The 22563-nt window shown below is 63.1% G+C and overlaps 3 protein-coding genes across 4 annotated transcripts; 1 reads left to right on the forward strand and 2 right to left on the reverse strand.

The window, feature by feature from the left end:
- Positions 1–6: 6 nt before the first annotated feature.
- On the reverse strand, positions 7–2436 carry B9D2 (B9 domain containing 2). The gene is given in 5 exon segments (XM_074567385.1): positions 7–120; positions 122–327; positions 413–538; positions 664–755; positions 2385–2436. Coding segments are annotated over 4 exon segments (534 nt in total). The 5' UTR covers positions 752–755; positions 2385–2436.
- Positions 2437–2821: 385 nt separating this feature from the next.
- EXOSC5 (exosome component 5) lies at positions 2822–6316 on the reverse strand. 2 transcript variants are annotated; one of them, XM_074567384.1, is made up of 6 exons: positions 6149–6316; positions 5881–5994; positions 4360–4481; positions 3302–3442; positions 3119–3208; positions 2822–3013 (listed from the first exon to the last, which is right to left on the reverse strand). In XM_074567384.1, exons 1-6 carry the CDS (start codon positions 6285–6287, stop codon positions 2921–2923), a joined length of 699 nt encoding a protein of 232 aa, XP_074423485.1. In that variant the 5' UTR covers positions 6288–6316; the 3' UTR covers positions 2822–2920. The 2 variants fall into 2 exon arrangements, 1 of the variants encoding a protein (XP_074423485.1); XR_012584622.1 differs by lacking the exons at positions 5881–5994; positions 6149–6316 and having other exon boundaries at positions 4381–5424.
- A 310-nt stretch (positions 6317–6626) lies between these two features.
- Positions 6627–21628, forward strand: BCKDHA (branched chain keto acid dehydrogenase E1 subunit alpha). The gene is made up of 9 exons (XM_074567380.1): positions 6627–6794; positions 7886–8044; positions 9759–9845; positions 9922–10030; positions 10169–10330; positions 12305–12511; positions 12599–12740; positions 13805–13976; positions 21412–21628. Exons 1-9 carry the CDS (start codon positions 6708–6710, stop codon positions 21580–21582), a joined length of 1296 nt encoding a protein of 431 aa, XP_074423481.1. The 5' UTR covers positions 6627–6707; the 3' UTR covers positions 21583–21628.
- Positions 21629–22563: the final 935 nt, after the last annotated feature.

Below are 22563 nucleotides of genomic sequence, written 5' to 3' on the forward strand. Positions count from 1 at the left end.
CCCGCCTCAGCTCTGGACGCCGTAGCGGCCGAAGCGGCGCAGGAGGACGCCCAGCTGGAGGTGGACGGCGCCGGCGGTTTCGGTGCGTAGACGGAACCGTTCTCCGGCCCCGGCCGCGGTTAAAGCGGGGGGGAGAAAGGAGTTGGGGTCCCCCCCCCAACCACCGTCGCCTCAGCCGCTCCCGCCAGCTCCCCCGCGGGCGCCAGGTGAGGCAGGTGAGCGCGTGCCAGCCGGGGGTGGCCGGCAAGTGACAGAAACCGTAGCCCAGCACCTCGCTGCGTCCCAAAGCGTCCTGGTGCCACACCTGCAGCAGCAGCTTGGGCCACCCTTTTTATTTTGGGGGGGGGGTTGGTTGGTTTTAGGGACGTCGTGGGGACCCAGGTGACGTCGTGGGGGGGGGGGTGACACCTACCTTGCAGCCCCTTGGTGGCAAAGTGGACGTCGAGGGGGTGGCACCAATAGGCCACGTCGTCGGCCTGGGGGTCGTCCACCTGCGTCTGCCCCGAGCCCAGCCCCGACAGCAGCTTCCAGGCGCCCCCTGAAACGCCACCGGGGGGGGGGGGGGGGGACACACACGACACGTTAAAAAAAAAAAAGGGGGGGGGGACACGACGACGGGGACGGTCACCCCGGTGTCCCCCCCCCCCCCCGGCCAGCACTCACCCGCCTGCAGCCCCCACTTGCAGAAGAGGCGGCGCTGGGGGAAGCCGCTGCCCCCCACGATCTGCCCGATGACGTGGAGCTCCGCCATCGTCCTGCGGGGGGGGGACACACACACACAACAATGGGGACCCCCCCTCTGCCCACCCCCACCCCCCCCAGCAGCCCCTGTGTGCCCCACATCCCCCCCCCCCGCCCCATATTCTCCCCCCCCCCCTCCTTGCGCCCCCACATCCCCCCCGATATGCCCCATAGCCCCCCCCCTTCGCGACCCCCGAGTGTCCCCCCCATCCGTCCCCCCCCACATCCCCCCCCTTGCGACCCCCCGAGTCCCCCCCCCCACGTCCCCCCCCATATCCCCCCCGCTGCCCCCCACCCCCATTTGCCCCGTAGCCCCCCCCCTTTGCGACCCCGGAGTCCCCCCCCCACATCCCCCCGCTGCGCCCCCACGTCCCCCCCCCAAGTCCCCCCCCCCCACATCGCCCCCGTATACCCCATATTCCCCCCCACATCCCCCCGTTACACCCCTACAGGCCCCATAGCCCCCCCCCCACTGCGCCCCCACAGCTCCCCGTAGCCCCCCGCTGAGGCCCCACAGCCCCCTTATCCCCCCCGTATCTCCCCCATTGTGCCCCATTGGACCCCCATATCCCCCTATAGCACCCCCATATCCCCCCATTGGACCCCCATATCCCTACATCTCCCTAGAGCACCCCCATATCCCCCTATACCCCCCCATTAGACCCCCATATTCCCTATATCCCCCTATAGCACCCCCATATCCCCCTATAGCACCCCTATACCCCCCCATTGGACCCCCATATTCCCTACATCTCCCTATAGCACCCCCATATCCCCTAGATCTCCCTATAGCACCCCCATATCCCCCTACAGCACCCCTATACCCCCCCATTGGACCCCCATATTCCCTATATCCCCCTATAGCACCCCCATATCCCCCCACTGAACCCCCCTATCCGCTATATCTCCCTATAGCACCCCCATATCCCCCTACAGCACCCCTATACCCCCCCATTGGACCCCCATATTCCCTATATCCCCCTATAGCACCCCCATGTCCCCCACTGAACCCCCATATCCGCTATATCTCCCTATAGAACCCCTATATCCCCCCTATAGCACCCCTATATCTCCCTATAACACCGCTATACCCCCCATTGGACCCCCATATCCCCTATATCCCCCTATAGCACCACCATATCCCCCTATAGCACCCCTATACCCCCCATTGGACCCCCATATCCCCTAGATCTCCCTAGAGCACCCCCATATCCCCCTATAGCACCCCTATACCCCCCCATTGGACCCCCATATCCCTTATCTCCCCCTATAGTGCCCCCATATCCCCCTATGCACCCCTATACCCCCCCATTGGACCCCCGTATGCCCTATATCCCCCCATTACACCCCTATACCCCCCCATTGGACCCCCATATTCCCTATGTGTCCCTATAGCACCCCTATATCCCCCCCATTGGACCCCCATATCCCCTATACCTCCCCATTGGACCCCCATATTCTCTACCCCCCCTATATCTCCCTACAGCACCCCCGTATCCCCCCATTACGCCCCCATCGAACGCCCCCATCCCCTATATCCCCCCATCACACCCCTATACGCCCCCATGGGACCCCCCTATCCCCCTATAGCCCCCCCCACACCCCCCCATTACACCCCCCGGCCCCCCCCGGCCTTCACACACCCCTCCCGGCGCTGCCCACCGCAGGCCGCGCCCGCGCGCCCGAACGCACGCACCCACGCACTTCCGGCGTACGTTGCCGCGGCAACGCGTCCCGCCCCCCCCCCCATCCCCGCCCCATTGGCCGCCTTTCCCCCCTGGTGGGCGGGGCGCCGCCATCTTAAAAGCATAACGGAGCCGGGCGCCGCCATCTTGGGCGTAACAGGCGGCGCGCTGGGCGCCGCCATCTTGGGCGCTCGGGCGCGTACGCCGGCGCCGACGCCATCTTGGGCGTACCAGCGCGGGCGGTGCACTGGGCGCCGCCATCTTGGGTGTCCCCATTTTTTTGGGGGCCGGGTGGGGGGGCGCGTGTCAGCTCTTGTGTTCCGCCCATCTTGGGGACTCAAGAGACGGTGCGTGGGGGGGTCCCGTGTGGCGCTGGATGGACTCAGAGGCGCGACAAAGGGGAGGGGGGGTCCTTTACTCGGCAGGGGGGGGACACACACACACAGAGGGCGGGTTGGGGACAGCGGGGGGGACGCTCCGGGTTGTCCCCGGCGTCAGGATTTGGAGTATTTCCGCCGGACGGAATCGCGGTAGAACTGGAAGATGGTGTCGGCGGCGCGCTGGGCCGCCGCCAGGCACTGCTGCATCTGGGGAAAAGCGGGAGGGGGGGGAAAAAGGGACTGAGACCCCCCCCCCAGGACACGGGGGGGGGGGTGTCCCGCACCCCGAAAGCGTCCCCGACCCCCGCTCACCTCCTCCACGGAGCAGCTGCCCTTGGTGGTGGCCATCAGCACCTTCCTCTCGACGCTGGCGATGGCGAAGGTGAGGACGGCGCGGGCCTCCTGCGGGGATTGGGGGGTCAGGGGTGGTGGGAGGGGGGGGTCCCAAGGGGTTTGGGGACATCCCCCCCCAAGACCCGCGCCCGGGGTCCTCACCTGCTCCTGGCGGGTGGTGGGGTCGAGGACGATGGCGCCGTCGGGGCGCAGGGCGCAGGTGACGCCGCAGAAGAGGGAGGAGAGGGGCAGCCCCGCGTCCAGCAGCCCCAGGCAGGCGGCGTTCAGGCAGCAGGAGAGCAGCTGGGGGGGGGGCGGGGGGGGGGTCAAGGGCAAACGAGGGGGTTTGTGGGGCCAGTGGGGGGCCCCCAGGGGCAAGGTTGCGGGGGGGGGGGGGGTGTCCCAACGGCAAAGGGCCAAGGAAAAGGGGGCAGCTGGGGAGAAGGGGGGGGGAAACCCCAAGGGCAAAGTGGGGGGGTGTCAAGGGCAAACAGGGGTGTCTGGGGCCAAGGGGGGGGTCCCCAAGGGCAAACGGGGGGGGTGGGAGGGGGCTGGGGTCCAGGGGGGGTCCCCAAGGGCAAGGGGCCAAGGAAAATGGGGGGTGTCAAGGGCAAAAGGGGGGAGCTGGGGCAAGGAGCCGGGGGGGGGGGTTAAGGGCAAGCTGGGGGGCTCAAGGGCCAGAGGGGGGGTCTGGGGCCAGGGGAGGGGGGCCCAAGGGTAAGATGGGGGGGTGTCAAGGGCAAAAGGGGGGAGCTGGGGCAAGGAAGGGGGGGGTTAAGGGCAAGCTGGGGGGCCCAAGAGTAAGATGGGGGGGTCTGGGGCCGGGGGAGGGGGACCCAAGGAAAATGGGGGGGTGTCAAGGGCAAAAGGGGGGAGCTGGGGCGAGGGGGGGAACCCCAAGGGCAAGGGGGGGGGTGTTAAGGGCAAGCCAGGGGCCGGGTCGGGGGGGGTCTGGGGCCAGGGGAGGGGGACCCAAGGGCCAAGGAAAATGGGGGGGGAAGTTGAGGAATAAAGCGAGGGGGGGGCAAGAAAAAGGGGGGGCTTGAGGAAGGGTCTAGGACAAAAGGGGGCTGAGGGTGAGGGATCAGAGACACGGAAAGGGGGGTGCCGAGGACAAGTGGGGGGGGGCCTAAAAAACACAACCTCCCCCCTCCCAGCCCCCGTTGTGCGTGTGTGTGTCATTCCCCCCCCCCTTGTGTCCCCCCCCCGGCCAAGGATACGGAGCCGGCGTCGCTCAGCACCTGCAGCACCAGGGTGACGGCGGTGCGGGGGTGCAGCACCCCCAGCAGCACCCCCTCGCAGCTCCCCCGCAGCTGCTGCTCCCGGCTGCGCTCCAGCACCCCTGGGGCCGGAATCCGCCCGGGAAACCATCGGAGAGGCAGGGAATCCGCCGGGGGAACCGGGAATCCATCGGAGAGGCAGGGAATCCGCCGGGGGAACCGGGAGTCCACAGGGGAAGCCGGCGGAGAGGCAGGGAATCCACCGGGGAATCCGCCGGGAAGTCAACGGAATCCACCAGGGAACGGGGAAGCCATCGGAGAGGCAGGGAATCCACGGGAAAGTCAACGGAATCCACCAGGGAACGGGGAAGCCATCGGAGAAGCGGGGAATCCCCCAGAAAGTCAAGGGAATCCACCAGCAAACCGGGAAGCCCCCAGGGGAGCCGCCAGGGAAGCCATCGGAGAGTCAGGGAATCCACCCAGGAAACCGGGAATCCACGGCGGAATCCACCGGGGGAATGGGGAACCCATTGGAGAGCCACGGGATCCCACCAGGAAACCGGGAATCCGCCAGGGAAGCCATCGGAGAGTCGGGGAATCCACCCAGGAAAACAGGAATCCACAGTGGAATCCACCGGGGAATCCATCGGAGAGGCACGGAATCCACCAGGGAAGCAGGTATCCACCAGGGAATCCATCGGAGAGGCAGGGAATCCACCCGGGAACCGAGAATCCATTAGAGAGCCAAGGAATCCACGAAGGAATCCATCAGGAAAACGAGAATCCACAGTGGAATCCACCGGGGAACCCATGGAAAGGGCAAGGGATCCACCAGGAAAATGGGAATCCACCAGGGAATCCATCAGAGAGTCACGGAATCCACCAAGGAACCAGGAATGCACCGGGAAATCCATTGGAGAACCAGGGAATTCCCCAGGGAACCCACAGCCGAATCCACCAGGGAATCCATCGGAGAGTCAGGGAATCCACCCGGGAACCCGCCAGGGAACCCATGGGGGAGCCGGGGAATCCATCGGAGAATAAACCGGGGAACCAGCCGGAGAATCAGGGAATCCCAGACGCAGGCAACCGAGGAAACCCCCCAATCAACCGGCGAATCCGTCGGGAGAATCAGGCAGTCAGTCGGAAAAATCAAACCAGAGAACGGTGAGAAGCGGCCGGAGAATCCTGACAATCCTGGACCCTCCTCCCCCACCCCGGGCCCTTCTCCCCGGGCTCCGGGCCCCTCTCCTGCCTCTCCAGCCCCTTCCCCAGGGGCTCCGGACCCCTCTCACCCCTTCCCTGGGGGCCTTCCCCCTCCTGCTTCCCCGGGCTCCTTCCCCATGGCCTCCGGACCCTTCTCCCCCTTCCCCGGGCCCCTCTCCATGGGCTCCGGACCCTTCCCCCGCCTTTCCCAAGGCCCTTCTCTCCCCCCCACCCCTTCCCCGGGCCCCTCTCCCCCCTGCCCGGGGCCCCTCTCTCCCGGCGGCGGAGGGGGGGGGGGGTGACAGTGACACCCACCCGGTAGCCCCACCTTGGGGCGCAGCAGCACCTCCAGCGCCGCCCGGTCGGGCAGCTCCTTACTGCCCTTCACCTCCGCCGGCCCGTAGAGCCCGGCCAGCACCGAGGTGTCGCCTGGGGACGGAGGAGAGAGGCCGGTTACCGACGGGAGAAGGGGAAGGGTTGAGCGGGGGGAAGGCCGCGGGGAAGGCCCGGGGGGGGAAGGCCGCGGGGAAGGCCCAAGGGGGGAAGGCCCGGACGGGGAAGGCCGCGGGGAGGCCCAGCGCACCCTGCAGGAAGGCGGCCGAGCCGTCGGGTCGCGACAGCAGCCCCTGCTCGCAGGAGAAGGGCCGCAAGCAGCACCCGCCGCCCGCCGCCGCCGCCGCCGCCATCTTCCCTCCTTCATCCTCCTCCTCCGCCGCCGCCATGGCCGGCACTTCCGCTTCCGGCGGCGCGGCGCGACGCGACGCTTATAGCCACGCCCACCCCGCCGGCGTGCGTAACCACGCCCCCCTTGCGGTGAAACCCACGGTTGGTCCTCGCCGTTCGGGCACGCCCCCTTGTGTATCGAAACCTGATTGGTCCCCGTCCCCTTGGCCACGCCCCCACGCCTTGGCCACGCCCGCTTGTGTTGACAGACACCGATGTGCGCGCTTGGCCACGCCCCCTTCTGTATCGAGATCTGGTTGGTCCCCGCCGCTTGGCCCCGCCCCCTTGCGTTGAAACCTCCGTCTGGTCCCCGCCGCCCGGTCACGCCCCCGCGTATTGAGTCCGGATTGGTCCCCGCCGCCTGGCCACGCCCCCCACCGCTGACAGGACCCCGCCCACGACGCCCCGCCCCTGCCAAGATGGCGGCGATGGCGGCGCTGAGGGCGCTGCGATGGCGCCTCCCGCCCAGCCCCGGTCGCGGCCCGGCCCGGCGCCTCAGCACCGCCGTGAGTGGGGCCGGGGGCAGTGGGGGGAACACGGCCCCGGGGGGGGGGCGGGCTGGCACCGCTCGGGGACCGGCCCTCGGCGGCCACAAGTCGCCCGGGGGGCGGACCGGGGACACTCCCCCCCACCCCACCCCACCCCCGCCCCGTGTCACCCGTCCTGGCCCTGTGTCCCCGTGTCCCCACACCCTCTCCCGGTGTCCCTGTGTCCCCACGTCCCCGTGTCCCCACACCCTCTCCCGGTGTCCCCACACCCCCCTCGCTGGTCCCCACGGCCCCGTGTCCCCACGTCCCTCTCTGTCCCCCCCACCCGGTCCCCATGTCCCTCTGTCCCCCCACCTGGTCCCCGTGTCCCCACGTCCCCCTTATGGGTCCGTGTGTCCCCACATCCCCCTGGTGGGTCCCCACGTCCCCACATTCCCCTCGTCGGTCCCTGTGTCCCCACGTCCCCCTCGTCGGTCCCTGTGTCCCCATGTCCCCGTGCCCCCGCATCCCCCTGGTGGGACCCCAAGTCCCCGTGTCCCCACATCCCCCTCATGGGTCCCCGTGTCCCCACATCCCCCTTGTGGGTCCCCACGTCCCCGTGTCCCCACGTCCCCCTTGTCGGTCCCTGTGTCCCCACGTCCCCATGTCCCCGCATCCCCCTGGTGGGTCCCCACGTCCCCGTGTCCCCACATCCCCCTCGTGGGTCCATATGTCCCCACATCCCCCTTGTCGGTCCCTGTGTCCCCACGTCCCCACATCCCCCTCATGGGTCCGTGTGTCCCCGCATCCCCCTGCTGGGTCCCCACGTCCCCGTGTCCCCACATCCCCCTCGTCAGTCCCTGTGTCCCCACGTCCCCGTGCCCCCGCATCCCCCTGGTGGGTCCCTACGTCCCCGTGTCCCCGCATCCCCCTGGCGGGTCCCCACGTCCCCCGCCCTCCCCGGCCATTGGCTCTGCAGGGGGTGGGACAGGAGGGAGGCGCCCGGGGCCCCTTTTGGGGGGATTTCGGGGCCCCTTTTGGGGGGATTTCGGGGAGCGGGACAACACCGGGGCGGGGGGAAGTGGGAGAGGGGCCAAGAGAGGTGACAGCCGTGTCCCCCGCGGTGGCAGGAGTTCCCCTCGCCGGAGGAGAAGCCGCAGTTTCCCGGGGCCTCGGCGGAATTCGCCGAGCGGCTGGAATTCATCCAGCCCAACGTCATCTCGGGGATCCCCGTCTACCGCGTCATGGACCGGCAGGGCCACATCCTCAGCCCCTCCGAGGACCCCCAGGTCAGGCCCGACACGCGTGGGGAGGGGGGCGGGAGGGGACACGCCAAGCACACGCGTGCGGCAGGGGGAGCGCCGACGGGAGACGCGCGGGGTGGGACGCGCCGAACACGCCAGCGACGGGGTCGGGAACGCATCGGACACGCAACGTCTGGGCACGGGACGCCCCGGAGGTGTGATGGCCACGCATGTGACGGCCCCGACACGCCAGGGACAGGCGTGTGACGGCCCCAACACGCAACGTCTGGGCACGGGACACCCCGAACATGTAATGTCCACACATGTGACGACCCGAACACGCCAGAGCCAGGCACATGACACCCCAAACACGTGATGTCTGGGCACGTGACACTCTGAACACGCAACGTTCACACGTGTGACGCCTCAGTCGTGCCAGAGGCAGGCGTGTGACACCCCAAACACGCGATGTCTGGGGACGCGCCACCCCAAACATGCTAGAGCCAGGCTTTTGACATGCCGTGTCATGTCAAAACATGCCGTGTCTGGGGACACGCCACCCCGAACGTGTCACGTCCACGCGTGTGACAGCCCAAACACGCAACGTCTGGGCACGTGACACCCCAAACATGTGATGTCCAGGCATGTGACACCCTGAACACGCCGTGTCTGGGTGCGTGATGCCCCGAACACGCGAGATCCAGGCATGTGACATCCCGAACGTGTGATTTCTGGGCACGTGACACTCCAAACACGCCACAGCCAGGCATGTGACACCCCGAACATGCAATGTCCAGGCATGTGACACCCCGAACACGCCACAGCCAGGCACGTGACACCCTGAATACGCAATATCCAGGCATGTGACACCTCAAACACGCAATGTCCAGGCATGTGACACCCCGAACATGCAATGTCCAGGCATGTGACAGCCCAAACACGTAATGTCCAGGCGTGTGACACCCCAAACATGCCACAGCCAGGCATGTGACACCCCGAACACGCAATGTCCAGGCATGTGACACCCTGAACACGCCACAGCCAGGCATGTGACACCCCGAACACGCAATGTCCGGGCGTGTGACAACCCGAACATGCCACAGCCAGGCACGTGACAACCTGAACACGCAATATCCGGGCATGTGACACCCCAAACACGCCACAGCCAGGCATGTGACACCCCGAACATATGATGTCCAGGCGTGTGACACCCTGAACACGCAATATCCAGGCATGTGACACCCCAAACACGCAATGTCCAGGCATGTGACACCCTGAACATACAATATCCAGGCATGTGACAGCCCAAACACGCAATGTCCAGGCGTGTGACACCCTGAACATACAATATCCAGGCATGTGACAGCCCAAACACGCAATGTCCAGGCGTGTGACACCCTGAACACGCCACAGCCAGGCGTGTGACACCCCGAACACGCAATATCCAGGCATGTGACACCCCGAACACACGATGTCCAGGTGTGTGACACCCCGAACACGCAATGTCCAGGCATGTGACACCCCGAACACGCAATACCCAGGCGTGTGCCACCCCGAACACGCCCCGCGCAGGCACGCGCTTACCCCCAACGCGTGCCGCCCACACGTATGACGCCCCGCACGCCTACGACGCCCCACGTGGGCCTCCCCCCCCCCCACCCCAAACCCCGCCACCTCCGGGCCCGCGACCCCTTCCCCCCCGGCCCGTGTCACACGCGTGTTTAGCGTGTTGTGTGTGCGTCCCCCCCCGTTCCCGCAGCTGCCCAAGGAGCAGGTGGTGAAGCTCTACAGGACCATGACGCTCCTCAACACCATGGACCGTATCCTCTACGAGTCCCAGCGCCAGGTGAGCTTGGGGACACCCCGGGGCGGGGCGGGGGGGGGACACGGACACGCGTGTCACCCCCCCGTCCCCCCGGCAGGGCCGGATCTCCTTTTACATGACCAACTACGGGGAGGAGGGGACGCACGTGGGCAGCGCCGCCGCCCTGGATGACACCGACCTGGTTTTCGGGCAGTACCGGGAGGCGGGTAAGAGGCGGGGGGGGGGGGGGGGCGGGAGACAGCGTCCCCGATTTTGGGGACACCGGGGGGGGGGGGGTGGGGGGGTGGCACGTCCCCGGAGTCGCGGCTGTACGTGTCCATTCCCCCCCCCGGCTCCGTTTCCAGGCGTGTTGATGTACCGGGGCTACCCCTTGGACCTCTTCATGGCCCAGTGTTACGGCAACGCCAGCGACCCCGGCAAAGGCCGGCAGATGCCCGTCCACTACGGCTGCCGCGACCGTCACTTCGTCACCATCTCGTCACCCTTGGCCACCCAGATCCCGCAAGGTGCCTCGGGGGCGCCCCCCCCCAACCCCCGGCGTCCCCACATCTCCCGTGTCCCCCCTCCGCATCCCCGTGTCCCCCCTCTCCATCCCCATGTCCCCACATCTCCTGTGTCCCCCCCCAGCATCCCCGTGTCCCCACGTCCTCGTGTCCCCCCCTCCATCCCCGTGTCCCCACGTCCTCGTGTCCCCCCCTCCATCCCCGTGTCCCCACGTCTCCCGTGTCCCCCCCTCTCCATCCCCGTGTCCCCTCCTCTCCATCCCCGTGTCCCCACGTCTCCCGTGTCCCCCCCTCTCCATCCCCGTGTCCCCACGTCTCCCGTGTCCGCCCCCTCCATCCCCATGTCCCCACGTCTCCCGTGTCCCCCCCACCCTGTCCCCGTGTCCCCACGTCCTCGTGTCCCCACTCTCCATCCCCGTGTCCCCACGTCTCCCGTGTCCCCCCCTCTCCATCCCCGTGTCCCCACGTCTCCCGTGTCCCCCCCTCTCCATCCCCGTGTCCCCACGTCTCGCGTGTCCGCCCCCCGCATCCCCGTGTCCCCACGTCCTCGTGTCCCCCCCATCCCCGTGTCCCCACGTCCTTGTGTCCCCCACGTCTCCCCCCTCTCCACCCCCGTGTCCCCCCCCATCCCTGTGTCCCCACGTCCTCGTGTCCCCCCTCTCCACCCCCATGTCCCCCCCTCTCCATCCCCATGTCCCCACATCCTCGTGTCCCCCACTGATCCCCATGTCCCCACGTCTCCCGTGTCCCCTCCCCTCCATCCCCATGTCCCCACGTTTCCTGTGTCCCCCCCTCCATCCCTGTGTCCCCACGGCTCCCGTGTCCCCCCCATCCCTGTGTCCCCACGTCTTCGTGTCCCCTCTCTCCACCCCAATGTCCCCCCACTCCATCCCCATGTCCCCACATCCCCACGTCTCCCGTGTCCCCCCCCAGCATCCCCATGTCCCCCCTCTCCACCCCCATGTCCCCACGTCTCCCATGTCCCCCCCCAGCATCCCCATGTCCCCCCTCTCCATCCCCATGTCCCCACGTCCTCGTGTCCCCCCCCAGCATCCCCATGTCCCCCCTCTCCATCCCCATGTCCCCACATCCTCATGTCCCCCCCTCTCCATCCCCGTGTCCCGACGTCTTCCGTGTCCCCCCCCTCCATCCCCATGTCCCCACGTCTCCCGTGTCCCCACGTCCTCGTGTCCCCACTCTCCATCCCCATGTCCCCACGTCCTTGTGTCCCCCCTGTCCCCACGTCTCCCCCCTCTCCACCCCCGTGTCCCCCCCCATCCCCGTGTCCCCACGTCCTCGTGTCCCCCCCTCTCCACCCCCGTGTCCCCCCCCATCCCCGTGTCCCCACGTCCTCGTGTCCCCCCCTCTCCATCCCCGTGTCCCCATGTCCTCGTGTCCCCTCCACTCCATCCCCGTGTCCCCACGTCCTTGTGTCCCCCCTGTCCCCACGTCTCCCCCCTCTCCACCCCCGTGTCCCCCCCCATCCCCGTGTCGCCACGTCCTCGTGTCCCCCCCTCTCCATCCCTGTGTCCCCATGTCCTCGTGTCCCCCCTCTCCACCCCCATGTCCCCCCCTCTATCCCCATGTCCCCCCACTCCATCCCCGTGTCCCCACGTCTCCCATGTCCCCCCCACTCCATCCCCGTGTCCCCACGTCCTTGTGTCCCCCATGTCCCCACGTCTCCCCCCTCTCCACCCCCGTGTCCCCCCCACCCCATCCCCGCGTCCCCACATCCCCGCATCCCCCCTCCACCCCCCCGCATCCCCGTTTCCCCACGTCCCTGCGCCCCCCCCACCCTGTCCCCGTGGCCCCACATCCCCATGTCCCCGCGTCCCCCCTCCACCCCCCGCATCCCCGTGTCCCCACGTCCCCCTCTCCCCCCACGCCGTCCCTGCGTCCCCATGTCGCCCCTCCACCCCCCACATCCCCGTGTCCCCCCGCCCCCGGTGACCCGTCCGTGTCCCTCCCTCCCCGCAGCCGTGGGGGCCGCTTACGCCATCAAACGCGCCGACGCCAACCGGGCCGTCATCTGCTACTTCGGGGAGGGGGCGGCCAGCGAAGGGGACGCTCACGCCGGCTTCAACTTCGCCGCCACCTTGGAGTGTCCCATCGTCTTCTTCTGCCGCAACAACGGCTACGCCATCTCCACCCCCACCTCCGAGCAGTACCGCGGCGACGGCATCGGTAAGAACGCTCTTTTTTTTTTTTGGCGGGGGGTGGTTTTGGGGTGGCGCCTCAATTTGTCACCCCCCCCCGCCCCCTTCCCCGCAGCGGCGCGCGGTCCCGGTTACGGGTTGTTGTCCATCCGGGTGGACGGCAACGACGTCTTCGCCGTTTATAATGCCACCAAAGAAGCTCGGCGCCGCGCCGTAGCCGAGAACCAGCCCTTCCTCATCGAGGCCATGACCTACCGGTAGGACGAGGCGCGGGACGCGGCAACCGTCCCCCTTAACGTCCTCGGGGGATGGGGGGGGGGGGGGGGGGGGGGGCGTCGGATGAGGGGACGCCGAGGTGGGTGGAGACTGTGGAGTGGGGCTCCACAGGTGGGTGGAGGTGGGGCTACCAAGCCAACCGAGGGGCTACCAAGCCAACCGAGGGTATACAAGGCAACCGAGGGGCTACCAAGCCAACTAAGGGTCTACCAAGCCAACTGAGGCTCTACCAAGCCAACTAAGGGTCTACAAAGTCAACCGAGGGTCTACCAAGCCAACCAAGGGGCTACCAAGCCAACCGAGGGGCTACCAAGCCAACCAAGGGGCTACCAAGCCAACCGAGAGGTCTACCAAGCCAACCAAGGGTATACAAGGCAACCGAGGGGCTACCAAGCCAACTAAGGGGCTACCAAGCCAACCGAGGGGCCTACCAAGCCAACCGAGGGGCTACCAAGCCAACCGAGGGGCTACCAAGCCAACTGAGGGATGTACAAAACCAACTAAGGGTCTACCAAGCCAACTGAGGCTCTACCAAGCCAACTAGGGGTCTACAAAGTCAACCAAGGGGCTACCAAGCCAACCGAGGGGCTACCAAGCCAACTGAGGGCCTACCAAGCCAACCGAGGGGCTGCCAAGCCAACCGAGGGGCTACCAGGCCAACTAAGGGGCTACCAAGCCAACCGAGGGGTCTCCCAAGTCAATTAAGGGGCTACCAAGCCAACCAAGGGGCTGGAGGACCTCTTGAGGGCCCTGTGCCGGGGCCGGGGGGGGTGGGGGGGGGCAGGATTTGGCCTGGAGAAGACCGTGAGGGGCCCTTCGAGACCTGTGGGGCGGGGCGGGGGGCTGTTCCCAGCGGCGCCGGGCGCCGCTAGGGGAGACGAATCCATCCCGACCTTCCTTCCCGCGGCGGGTCCGGATGATCTACCGGAGGTTCCTCCCGCTCCCGCCTTGCGTCCCCTCCCCCCCCCCCCCCCCCCAAAAAAAAAACGATGGGGTTTTGGGGGTTTTTTGGGGTTTTTTTTAAGGTTTTTTTTTTTTCGGGGAGGATCGGGCACCACAGCACGAGCGACGACAGCTCGGCGTATCGCTCGGTGGACGAGGTGAACTACTGGGACAAGCAGGACCATCCCATCTCCCGCCTGAGGCACTTCATGCTGGGCCGGGGCTGGTGGGACGAGGAGCAGGAGAAGGGCTGGCGGAAGAGCTCCCGCAAGATGGTACTGGGATGCGGGGGGGTTTACTGGGATGCGGGGGGGTTTTACTGGGATTTAGGTGGGTTTTACTGGGATCCAGGGGGGTTTTACTGCTATTTAGGGGTGTTTTACTGGGATTTGGGGGGGTTTACTGGGATTTAGGGGGGTTTTACTGGGATTTAGGGGAGTTTTACTGGGATCTGGGGGGTTTTACTGGGATCCAGGGGGGTTTACTGGGATCCAGGGGGGTTTTACTGGGATGCGGGGGGGTTTTACTGGGATTTAGGGGGGTTTTACTGGGATCCGGGGGGGTTTACTGGGATGCAGGGGGGTTTTACTGGGATTTAGGGGGCTTTTACTGGGATCCAGGGGGGGTTTACTGGGATGCGGGGGGGGTTTACTGGGATGCGGGGGGGTTTTACTGAGATTTAGGGGGGTTTTACTGGGATCCGGGGGGTTTTACTGGGATTTAGGGGGGTTTTACTGGGATCCGGGGGGGTTTACTGGGATTTAGGGGAGGTTTACTGGGATCCGGGGGGGTTTTACTGGGATTTAGGGGGGTTTTACTGGGATCCAGAGGGTTTTACTGGGATCTGGGGGGTTTTACTGGGATCCGGGGGGGTTTTACTGGGATGCGGTGGGGTTTTACTGGGATCCGTGGGGGTTTTACTGGGATTTAGGGGGGTTTTACTGGGATGCGGGGGGGTTTACTGGGATTTAGGGGAGGTTTACTGGGATCCGGGGGGGTTTTACTGGGATTTAGGGGGGGTTTACTGGGATCCAGAGGGTTTTACTGGGATTTAGGGGGCTTTTACTGGGATCCGGGGGGTTTTACTGGGATTTAGGGGGGTTTTACTGGGATCCGGGGGGGTTTACTGGGATTTAGGGGAGGTTTACTGGGATCCGGGGGGGTTTTACTGGGATTTAGGGGGGTTTTACTGGGATCCAGAGGGTTTTACTGGGATCTGGGGGGTTTTACTGGGATCCGGGGGGGTTTTACTGGGATGCGGTGGGGTTTTACTGGGATCCGGGGGGGTTTTACTGGGATTTAGGGGGTTTTACTGGGATGCGGGGGGGTTTTACTGGGATCCAGGGGGGTTTTACTGGGATTTAGGGGGGTTTTACTGGGATCTGGGGGGTTTTACTGGGATTTAGGGGGGTTTTACTGGGATCCAGGGGGGTTTTACTGGGATTTAGGGGGGTTTTACTGGGATCCGGGGGGGGTTTACTGGGATTTAGGGGGGGTTTTTACTGGGATCCAGGGGGGTTTACTGGGATTTAGGGGGCTTTTACTGGGATCCGGGGGGTTTTATTGGGATGCGGTGGGGTTATACTGGGATTTAGGTGGGTTCTACTGGGATCCGGGGGGCGTTTACTGGGATGCGGGGGGGTTTCACTGGGATTTGGGGGGGGTTTACTGGGATTTAGGGGGGTTTTACTGGGATTTAGGGGACTTTTACTGGGATCCAGGGGGGTTTTACTGGGATGCGGGGGGGTTTTACTGGGATGCAGGGGGGTTTTACTGGGATCCGGGGGGGTTTACTGGGATGCAGGGGGGTTTTACTGGGATTTAGGGGGCTTTTACTGGGATCCAGGGGGGTTTTACTGGGATCCAGGGGGGGTTTACTGGGATGCGGGGGGGTTTTACTGAGATTTAGGGGGGTTTCACTGGGATCCGGGGGGTTTTACTGGGATTTAGGGGGGTTTTACTGGGATCCGGGGGGGTTTACTGGGATTTAGGGGAGGTTTACTGGGATCCGGGGGGGTTTTACTGGGATTTAGGGGGGTTTTACTGGGATCCAGAGGGTTTTACTGGATCTGGGGGGTTTTACTGGGATCCGGGGGGGTTTTACTGGGATGCGGTGGGGTTTTACTGGGATCCAGGGGGGTTTTACTGGGATTTAGGGGGGTTTTACTGGGATCTGGGGGGTTTTACTGGGATTTAGGGGGGTTTTACTGGGATCCAGGGGGGTTTTACTGGGATTTAGGGGGGTTTTACTGGGATCCGGGGGGGGTTTACTGGGATTTAGGGGGGTTTTACTGGGATCCAGGGGGGTTTACTGGGATTTAGGGGGCTTTTACTGGGATCCAGGGGGGTTTTACTGGGATTTAGGGGGGTTTTACTGGGATCTGGGGGGTTTTACTGGGATTTAGGGGGGTTTTACTGGGATCCAGGGGGGTTTTACTGGGATTTAGGGGGGTTTTACTGGGATCCGGGGGGGGTTTACTGGGATTTAGGGGGGTTTTACTGGGATCCAGGGGGGTTTACTGGGATTTAGGGGGCTTTTACTGGGATCCGGGGGGTTTTACTGGGATGCGGTGGGGTTATACTGGGATTTAGGTGGGTTCTACTGGGATCCGGGGGGGGTTTACTGGGATGCGGGGGGGTTTTACTGGGATTTGGGGGGGGTTTACTGGGATTTAGGGGGGTTTTACTGGGATTTAGGGGACTTTTACTGGGATCCAGGGGGGTTTTACTGGGATGCGGGGGGGTTTTACTGCGATTTAGGGGTGTTTTACTGGGATTTAGGTGGGTTTTACTGGGATTTAGGGGGGTTTTACTGGGATCCAGGGGGTTCACTGGGATTTAGGGGGGTTTTACTGGGATCCAGGGGGGTTTTACTGGGATGCGGGGGGGTTTTACTGGGATCCGGGGGGTTTCACTGGGATTTAGGGGGGTTTTACTGGGATCCAGGGGGGTTTACTGGGATTTAGGGGTGTTTTACTGGGATCCGGGGGGTTTTTACTGGGATTTAGGGGGGTTTTACTGGGATCCAGGGGGGTTTTACTGGGATTTAGGGGGGTTTTACTGGGGTCCGGGGGGGGGTTTACTGGGATTTAGGGGTGTTTTACTGGGATCCGGGGGGTTTTACTGGGATTTAGGGGGGTTTTACTGGGATCCAGGGGGGTTTTACTGGGATTTAGGGGGGTTTTACTGGGGTCCGGGGGGGGGTTTACTGGGATTTAGGGGGGTTTTACTGGGATCCGGGGATTTTTACTGGGATTTGGGGGGGTTTACTGGGATGCGGGGGGGTTTTACTGGGATCCAGGGGGGTTTTACTGGGATTTAGGTGGGTTTTACTGGGATCCAGGGGGGGTTTACTGGGATGCGGGGGGGTTTTACTGGGATTTAGGGGGGTTTTACTGGGATGCGGGGGGGTTTTACTGGGATTTAGGGGGGGTTTTACTGGGATTTGGGGGGGTTTACTGGGATTTAGGGGACTTTTACTGGGATCCAGGGGGGTTTTACTGGGATCCGGGGGGGGTTTACTGGGATTTAGGGGGGTTTTACTGGGATTTAGGGGGGTTTTACTGGGATCCGGAGAGGGATGGGATCTGGGGGAGGATCCCTGGGAGGTTTTTTCGGGGGGGGGTCGTTGGGATTTTGAGGAGAATCCTCAGGATTTTGGGGGGAGATGGTTGGGATTTTGAGGAGAATCCCTGGGATTTTGGGGGAGTTTGTTGGGATTTTTGGGGAGATCGTTGGGATTTTGGGGAGAATTCCCAGGAATTTGGGGGGAGATCACTGGGATGTTGGGGGGGATCGTTGGGATTTTGAGGAGAATCCTCAGGATTTTGGGGGGAGATCATTGGGATTTGGGGGGAGGGACACTGGGATTTCAGGGAGGGATCCCAGGATTTTGGGGAAGGATCCCTGGCATTTTTGGGAAGCATCCCCAGAATTTTAGGGAAGGATCCCCAGGATTTTGGAGAGTGTTCCCTGGGGTTTTGAGGAGGAATCCCAGCAATTTTGGAGAGGAATCCCAGCGATTTTGGGGCAGGATCTCTGGGATTTTAGGGAAGGATCCCCAGGATTTTGGAGAGGAAGCCCCGGGATTTTGGGGCAGGATCCCTGGGATTTTGGAGAGGAATCCCAGGGATTTGGGGGCAGGATCCCCATGGGATTTTAGGGCAGGATCCCCAGGATTTTGAGGAAGGATCCCCAGGATTTTCGAGAGGAATCCCAGCGATTTTGGGGCAGGATCCCTGGGATTTTGGGGCCGGATCCCCAGGATTTTGGTGAGGAATCCCAGGGATTTTAGGGCAGGATCCCCAGAATTTTGTGGCAGGATCCCCGGGATTTTGGGGCCGGATCCCAGCGATTTTAGGGCAAGATCCCCAGGATTTTGGTGAGGAATCCCTGGGATTTTGGGGCAGGATCCCAGCAATTTTAGGGCAGGATCCCCACGATTTTGGTGAGGAATCCCAGGGGTTTTGGCGCAGGATCCCCAGGATTTTGCGGCAGGATCCCCGGGATTTTGGGGCCGGATCCCCAGGATTTTGGGGCAGGATCCCAGCGATTTTAGGGGAAGATCCCCAGGATTTTGGTGAGGAATCCCAGGGATTTGGGGGCTGGATCCCCAGGATTTTGAGGAAGGATCCCCAGGATTTTTGAGAGGAAGCCCAGTGAGTTTGGGGCAGGATCCCTGGGATTTTAGGAGAAGATCCCCTGGATTTTGGGGAGGAATCCCAGGGATTTTGGGGCAGGATCCCCAGGATTTTGAGGAAGGATCCCCAGGATTTTTGAGAGGAAGCCCAGTGAGTTTGGGGCAGGATCCCTGGGATTTTAGGGGAAGATCCCCTGGATTTTGGGGAGGAATCCCAGGGATTTTAGGGCAGGATCCCCAGGATTTTGCAGCAGGATCCCAGTGATTTTGGGGCCGGATCCCCAGGATTTTGGGGCTGGATCCCCAGGATTTTAGGGCAAGATCCCCAGGATTTTGGTGAGGAATCCCTGGGATTTTGGGGCCGGATCCCAGCGATTTTAGGGCAAGATCCCCAGAATTTTGGAGAGGAATCTCAGGGATTTTGGGGCTGGATCCCCAGGATTTTGAGGAAGGATCCCCAGGATTTTTGAGAGGAATCCCAGGGATTTTGGGGCAGGATCCCTGGGATTTTAGGGGAAGATCCCCTGGATTTTGGGGAGGAATCCCAGGGATTTTAGGGCAGGATCCCCAGGATTTTGCGGCAGGATCCCAGCGATTTTGGGGCCGGATTCCCAGGATTTTGGGGCCGGATCCCAGCGATTTTAGGGCAAGATCCCCAGGATTTTGGTGAGGAATCCCTGGGATTTTGGGGCCGGATCCCCAGGATTTTGGTGAGGAATCCCAGGGATTTTGGGGCAGGATCCCCAGGATTTTCGAGAGGAAGCCCAGTGATTTTGGGGCAGGATCCCTGGGATTTTAGGGGAAGATCCCCTGGATTTTGGGGAGGAATCCCAGCGATTTTGGGGCCGGATCCCCAGGATTTTGGTGAGGAATCCCCGGGATTTTAGGGCAAGATCCCCAGGATTTTGGTGAGGAATGCCCGGGATTTTGGGGCCGGATCCCCAGGGTTTTGGTGAGGAATCCCCGGGATTTTAGGGCAAGATCCCCAGGATTTTAGGGCAAGATCCCCAGGATTTTGGTGAGGAATCCCCGGGATTTTGGGGCCGGATCCCAGCGATTTTAGGGCAAGATCCCCAGAATTTTGGAGAGGAATCTCAGGGATTTTGGGGCTGGATCCCCAGGATTTTGAGGAAGGATCCCCAGGATTTTTGAGAGGAATCCCAGGGATTTTGGGGCAGGATCCCTGGGATTTTAGGGGAAGATCCCCTGGATTTTGGGGAGGAATCCCAGGGATTTTAGGGCAGGATCCCCAGGATTTTGCGGCAGGATCCCAGCGATTTTGGGGCCGGATTCCCAGGATTTTGGGGCCGGATCCCAGCGGTTTTAGGGCAAGATCCCCAGGATTTTGGTGAGGAATCCCTGGGATTTTGGGGCCGGATCCCCAGGATTTTGGTGAGGAATCCCAGGGATTTTGGGGCAGGATCCCCAGGATTTTTGAGAGGAAGCCCAGTGATTTTGGGGCAGGATCCCTGGGATTTTAGGGGAAGATCCCCTGGATTTTGGGGAGGAATCCCAGGGATTTTAGGGCAGGATCCCCAGGATTTTGCGGCAGGATCCCAGCGATTTTGGGGCCGGATCCCCAGGATTTTGGTGCCGGATCCCAGCGATTTTAGGGCAGGATCCCCAGGATTTTGAGGAAGGATCCCCAGGATTTTCAAGAGGAAGCCCAGTGATTTTGGGGCAGGATCCCTGGGATTTTAGGAGAAGATGCCCTGGATTTTGGGGAGGAATCCCAGGGATTTTAGGGCAGGATCCCTGCGATTTTGGGGCCGGATCCCAGCGATTTTAGGGCAAGATCCCCAGAATTTTGGAGAGGAATCTCAGGGATTTTGGGGCTGGATCCCCAGGATTTTGAGGAAGGATCCCCAGGATTTTTGAGAGGAATCCCAGGGATTTTAGGGCAGGATCCCCAGGATTTTGCGGCAGGATCCCAGCGATTTTGGGGCCGGATCCCCAGGATTTTGGGGAGGAATCCCAGCAATTTTAGGGCAAGGTCCCCAGGATTTTGGGGCCGGATCCCAGCGATTTTAGGGCAAGATCCCCAGGATTTTGGTGAGGAATCCCAGGGATTTTGGGGCTGGATCCCCTAGGATTTTGAGGAAGGATCCCCAGGATTTTTGAGAGGAAGCCCAGTGATTTTGGCGCCGGATCCCAGCAATTTTAGGGCAAGATCCCCAGGATTTTGGTGAGGAATCCCTGGGATTTTGGGGCTGGATCCCCAGGATTTTGAGGAACGATCCCCTGGATTTTGGTGAGGAATCCCTGGGATTTTGGGGCTGGATCCCCAGGATTTTGGGGAGGAATCCCTGGGATTTTGGGGCAGGATCCCCAGGATTTTGGGGCAGGATTCCCAGGATTTTTGAGAGGAAGCCCAGTGATTTTGGGGCAGGATCCCTGGGATTTTAGGGGAAGATCCCCTGGATTTTGGGGAGGAATCCCAGGGATTTTAGGGCAGGATCCCCAGGATTTTGCGGCAGGATCCCAGCGATTTTGGGGCCGGATCCCAGCGATTTTGGGGAGGAATCCCAGCGATTTTAGGGCAAGATCCCCTGGATTTTGGGGAGGAATCCCAGGGATTTTGAGGCGGGATCCCAGCGATTTTAGGGCAAGATCCCCAGGATTTTGGTGAGGAATCCCAGTGATTTTAGGGCAGGATCCCCAGGATTTTGCGGCAGGATCCCCGGGATTTTGAGGCGGAATCCCAGCGATTTTAGGGCAAGATCCCCAGGATTTTGGTGAGGAATCCCAGGGATTTTGGGGCCGGATCCCCAGGATTTTGGTGAGGAATCCCAGGGATTTTAGGGCAGGATCCCCAGGATTTTGAGGAAGGATCCCCAGGATTTTGCAGCAGGATCCCCGGGATTTTGGGGCCGGATCCCCAGGATTTTGGTGAGGAATCCCAGGGATTTTAGGGCAGGATCCCCAGGATTTTGCAGCAGGATCCCCGGGATTTTGGGGCCGGATCCCAGCGATTTTAGGGCAAGATCCCCAGGATTTTGGGGCGGGATCCCCGGGATTTCGGGGCGGGATCCCCGGGATTTCGGGGCCGGATCCTCGTTGCGTCTCCGCAGGTGATGGAAGCCTTCGAGCAGGCGGAGCGGAAGCCCAAGCCCAACGTGCAGCTCCTTTTCTCCGACGTTTACCGGGAGCTGCCCCCCCACCTGCGGCGCCAGCGGGCGGCCCTGGAGCGGCACCTCCAGCTCTACGGGGAGCACTACCCCCTCCAGCACTTCCAAAAGTGACCCCCCCGCCGGAAAAAAAATCAATAAACCCTCGCTGCCCCCCCCCCCCCAGCCTGCGGCGGCGGCTACTAGCCCCTGGGGGGGGGTTGGTAGCCCAGGGAGGGGGAGAGAAGCCGTGGGGAGGGGGGATGGAGGGCCTCTGGGGGGGATTAAAGCCCGGGGGGGGGGATTAAAATCTTTTTTGGGGGGGGCATTAACCCCCTTTTGGGGGGGATTAAGCCCCTTGGGGGGGATTAAGCCCTTTGAGGGGGAATTAAACCCCCGGGGGGGGATTAAAACCCTTTTAGGGGGGTATTAACCCGCTTCGTGGGCGATTAAACCCCTTGGGGGGGGGGCACTAACCCCCTTTTGGGGGGGGATTAAGCCCTTTGAGGGGGGATTAAACCCCCGAGGGGGGGGATTAAAACCCTTTTGGGGGGGTATTAACCCGCTTCGTGGGCGATTAAGCCCCTTGGGGGGGGGCACTAACCCCCTTTTGGGGGGGATTAAGCCCCTTGGGGGGGATTAAACCCCCGGGGGGGGAATTAAAACCCTTTTGGGGGGGTATTAACCCGCTTCGTGGGCGATTAAGCCCCTTGGGGGGGGGCATTAATCCCCTTTTGGGGGGGGGATTAAGCCCCTTGGGGGGGATTAAGCCCTTTGAGGGGGGATTAAACCCCCGGGGGGGGGATTAAAACCCTTTTGGGGGGGTATTAACCCGCTTCGTGGGCAATTAAGCCCCTTGGGGGGGGCATTAACCCCCTTTTGGGGGGGTATTAAGCCCCTTGGGGGGGATTAAGCCCTTTGAGGGGGAATTAAACCCCCGGGGGGGGGGATTAAAACCCTTTTAGGGGGGTATTAACCCGCTTCGTGGGCGATTAAGCCCCTTGGGGGGGGCATTAACCCCCTTTTGGGGGGGGGATTAAGCCCCTTGGGGGGGATTAAGCCCTTTGAGGGGGGATTAAACCCCCAGGGGGGGGATTAAAACCCTTTTGGGGGGGT

Source organism: Larus michahellis, chromosome 26 (assembly GCF_964199755.1).
Source record: "Larus michahellis chromosome 26, bLarMic1.1, whole genome shotgun sequence".
Lineage (NCBI taxonomy): Eukaryota > Metazoa > Chordata > Aves > Charadriiformes > Laridae > Larus > Larus michahellis.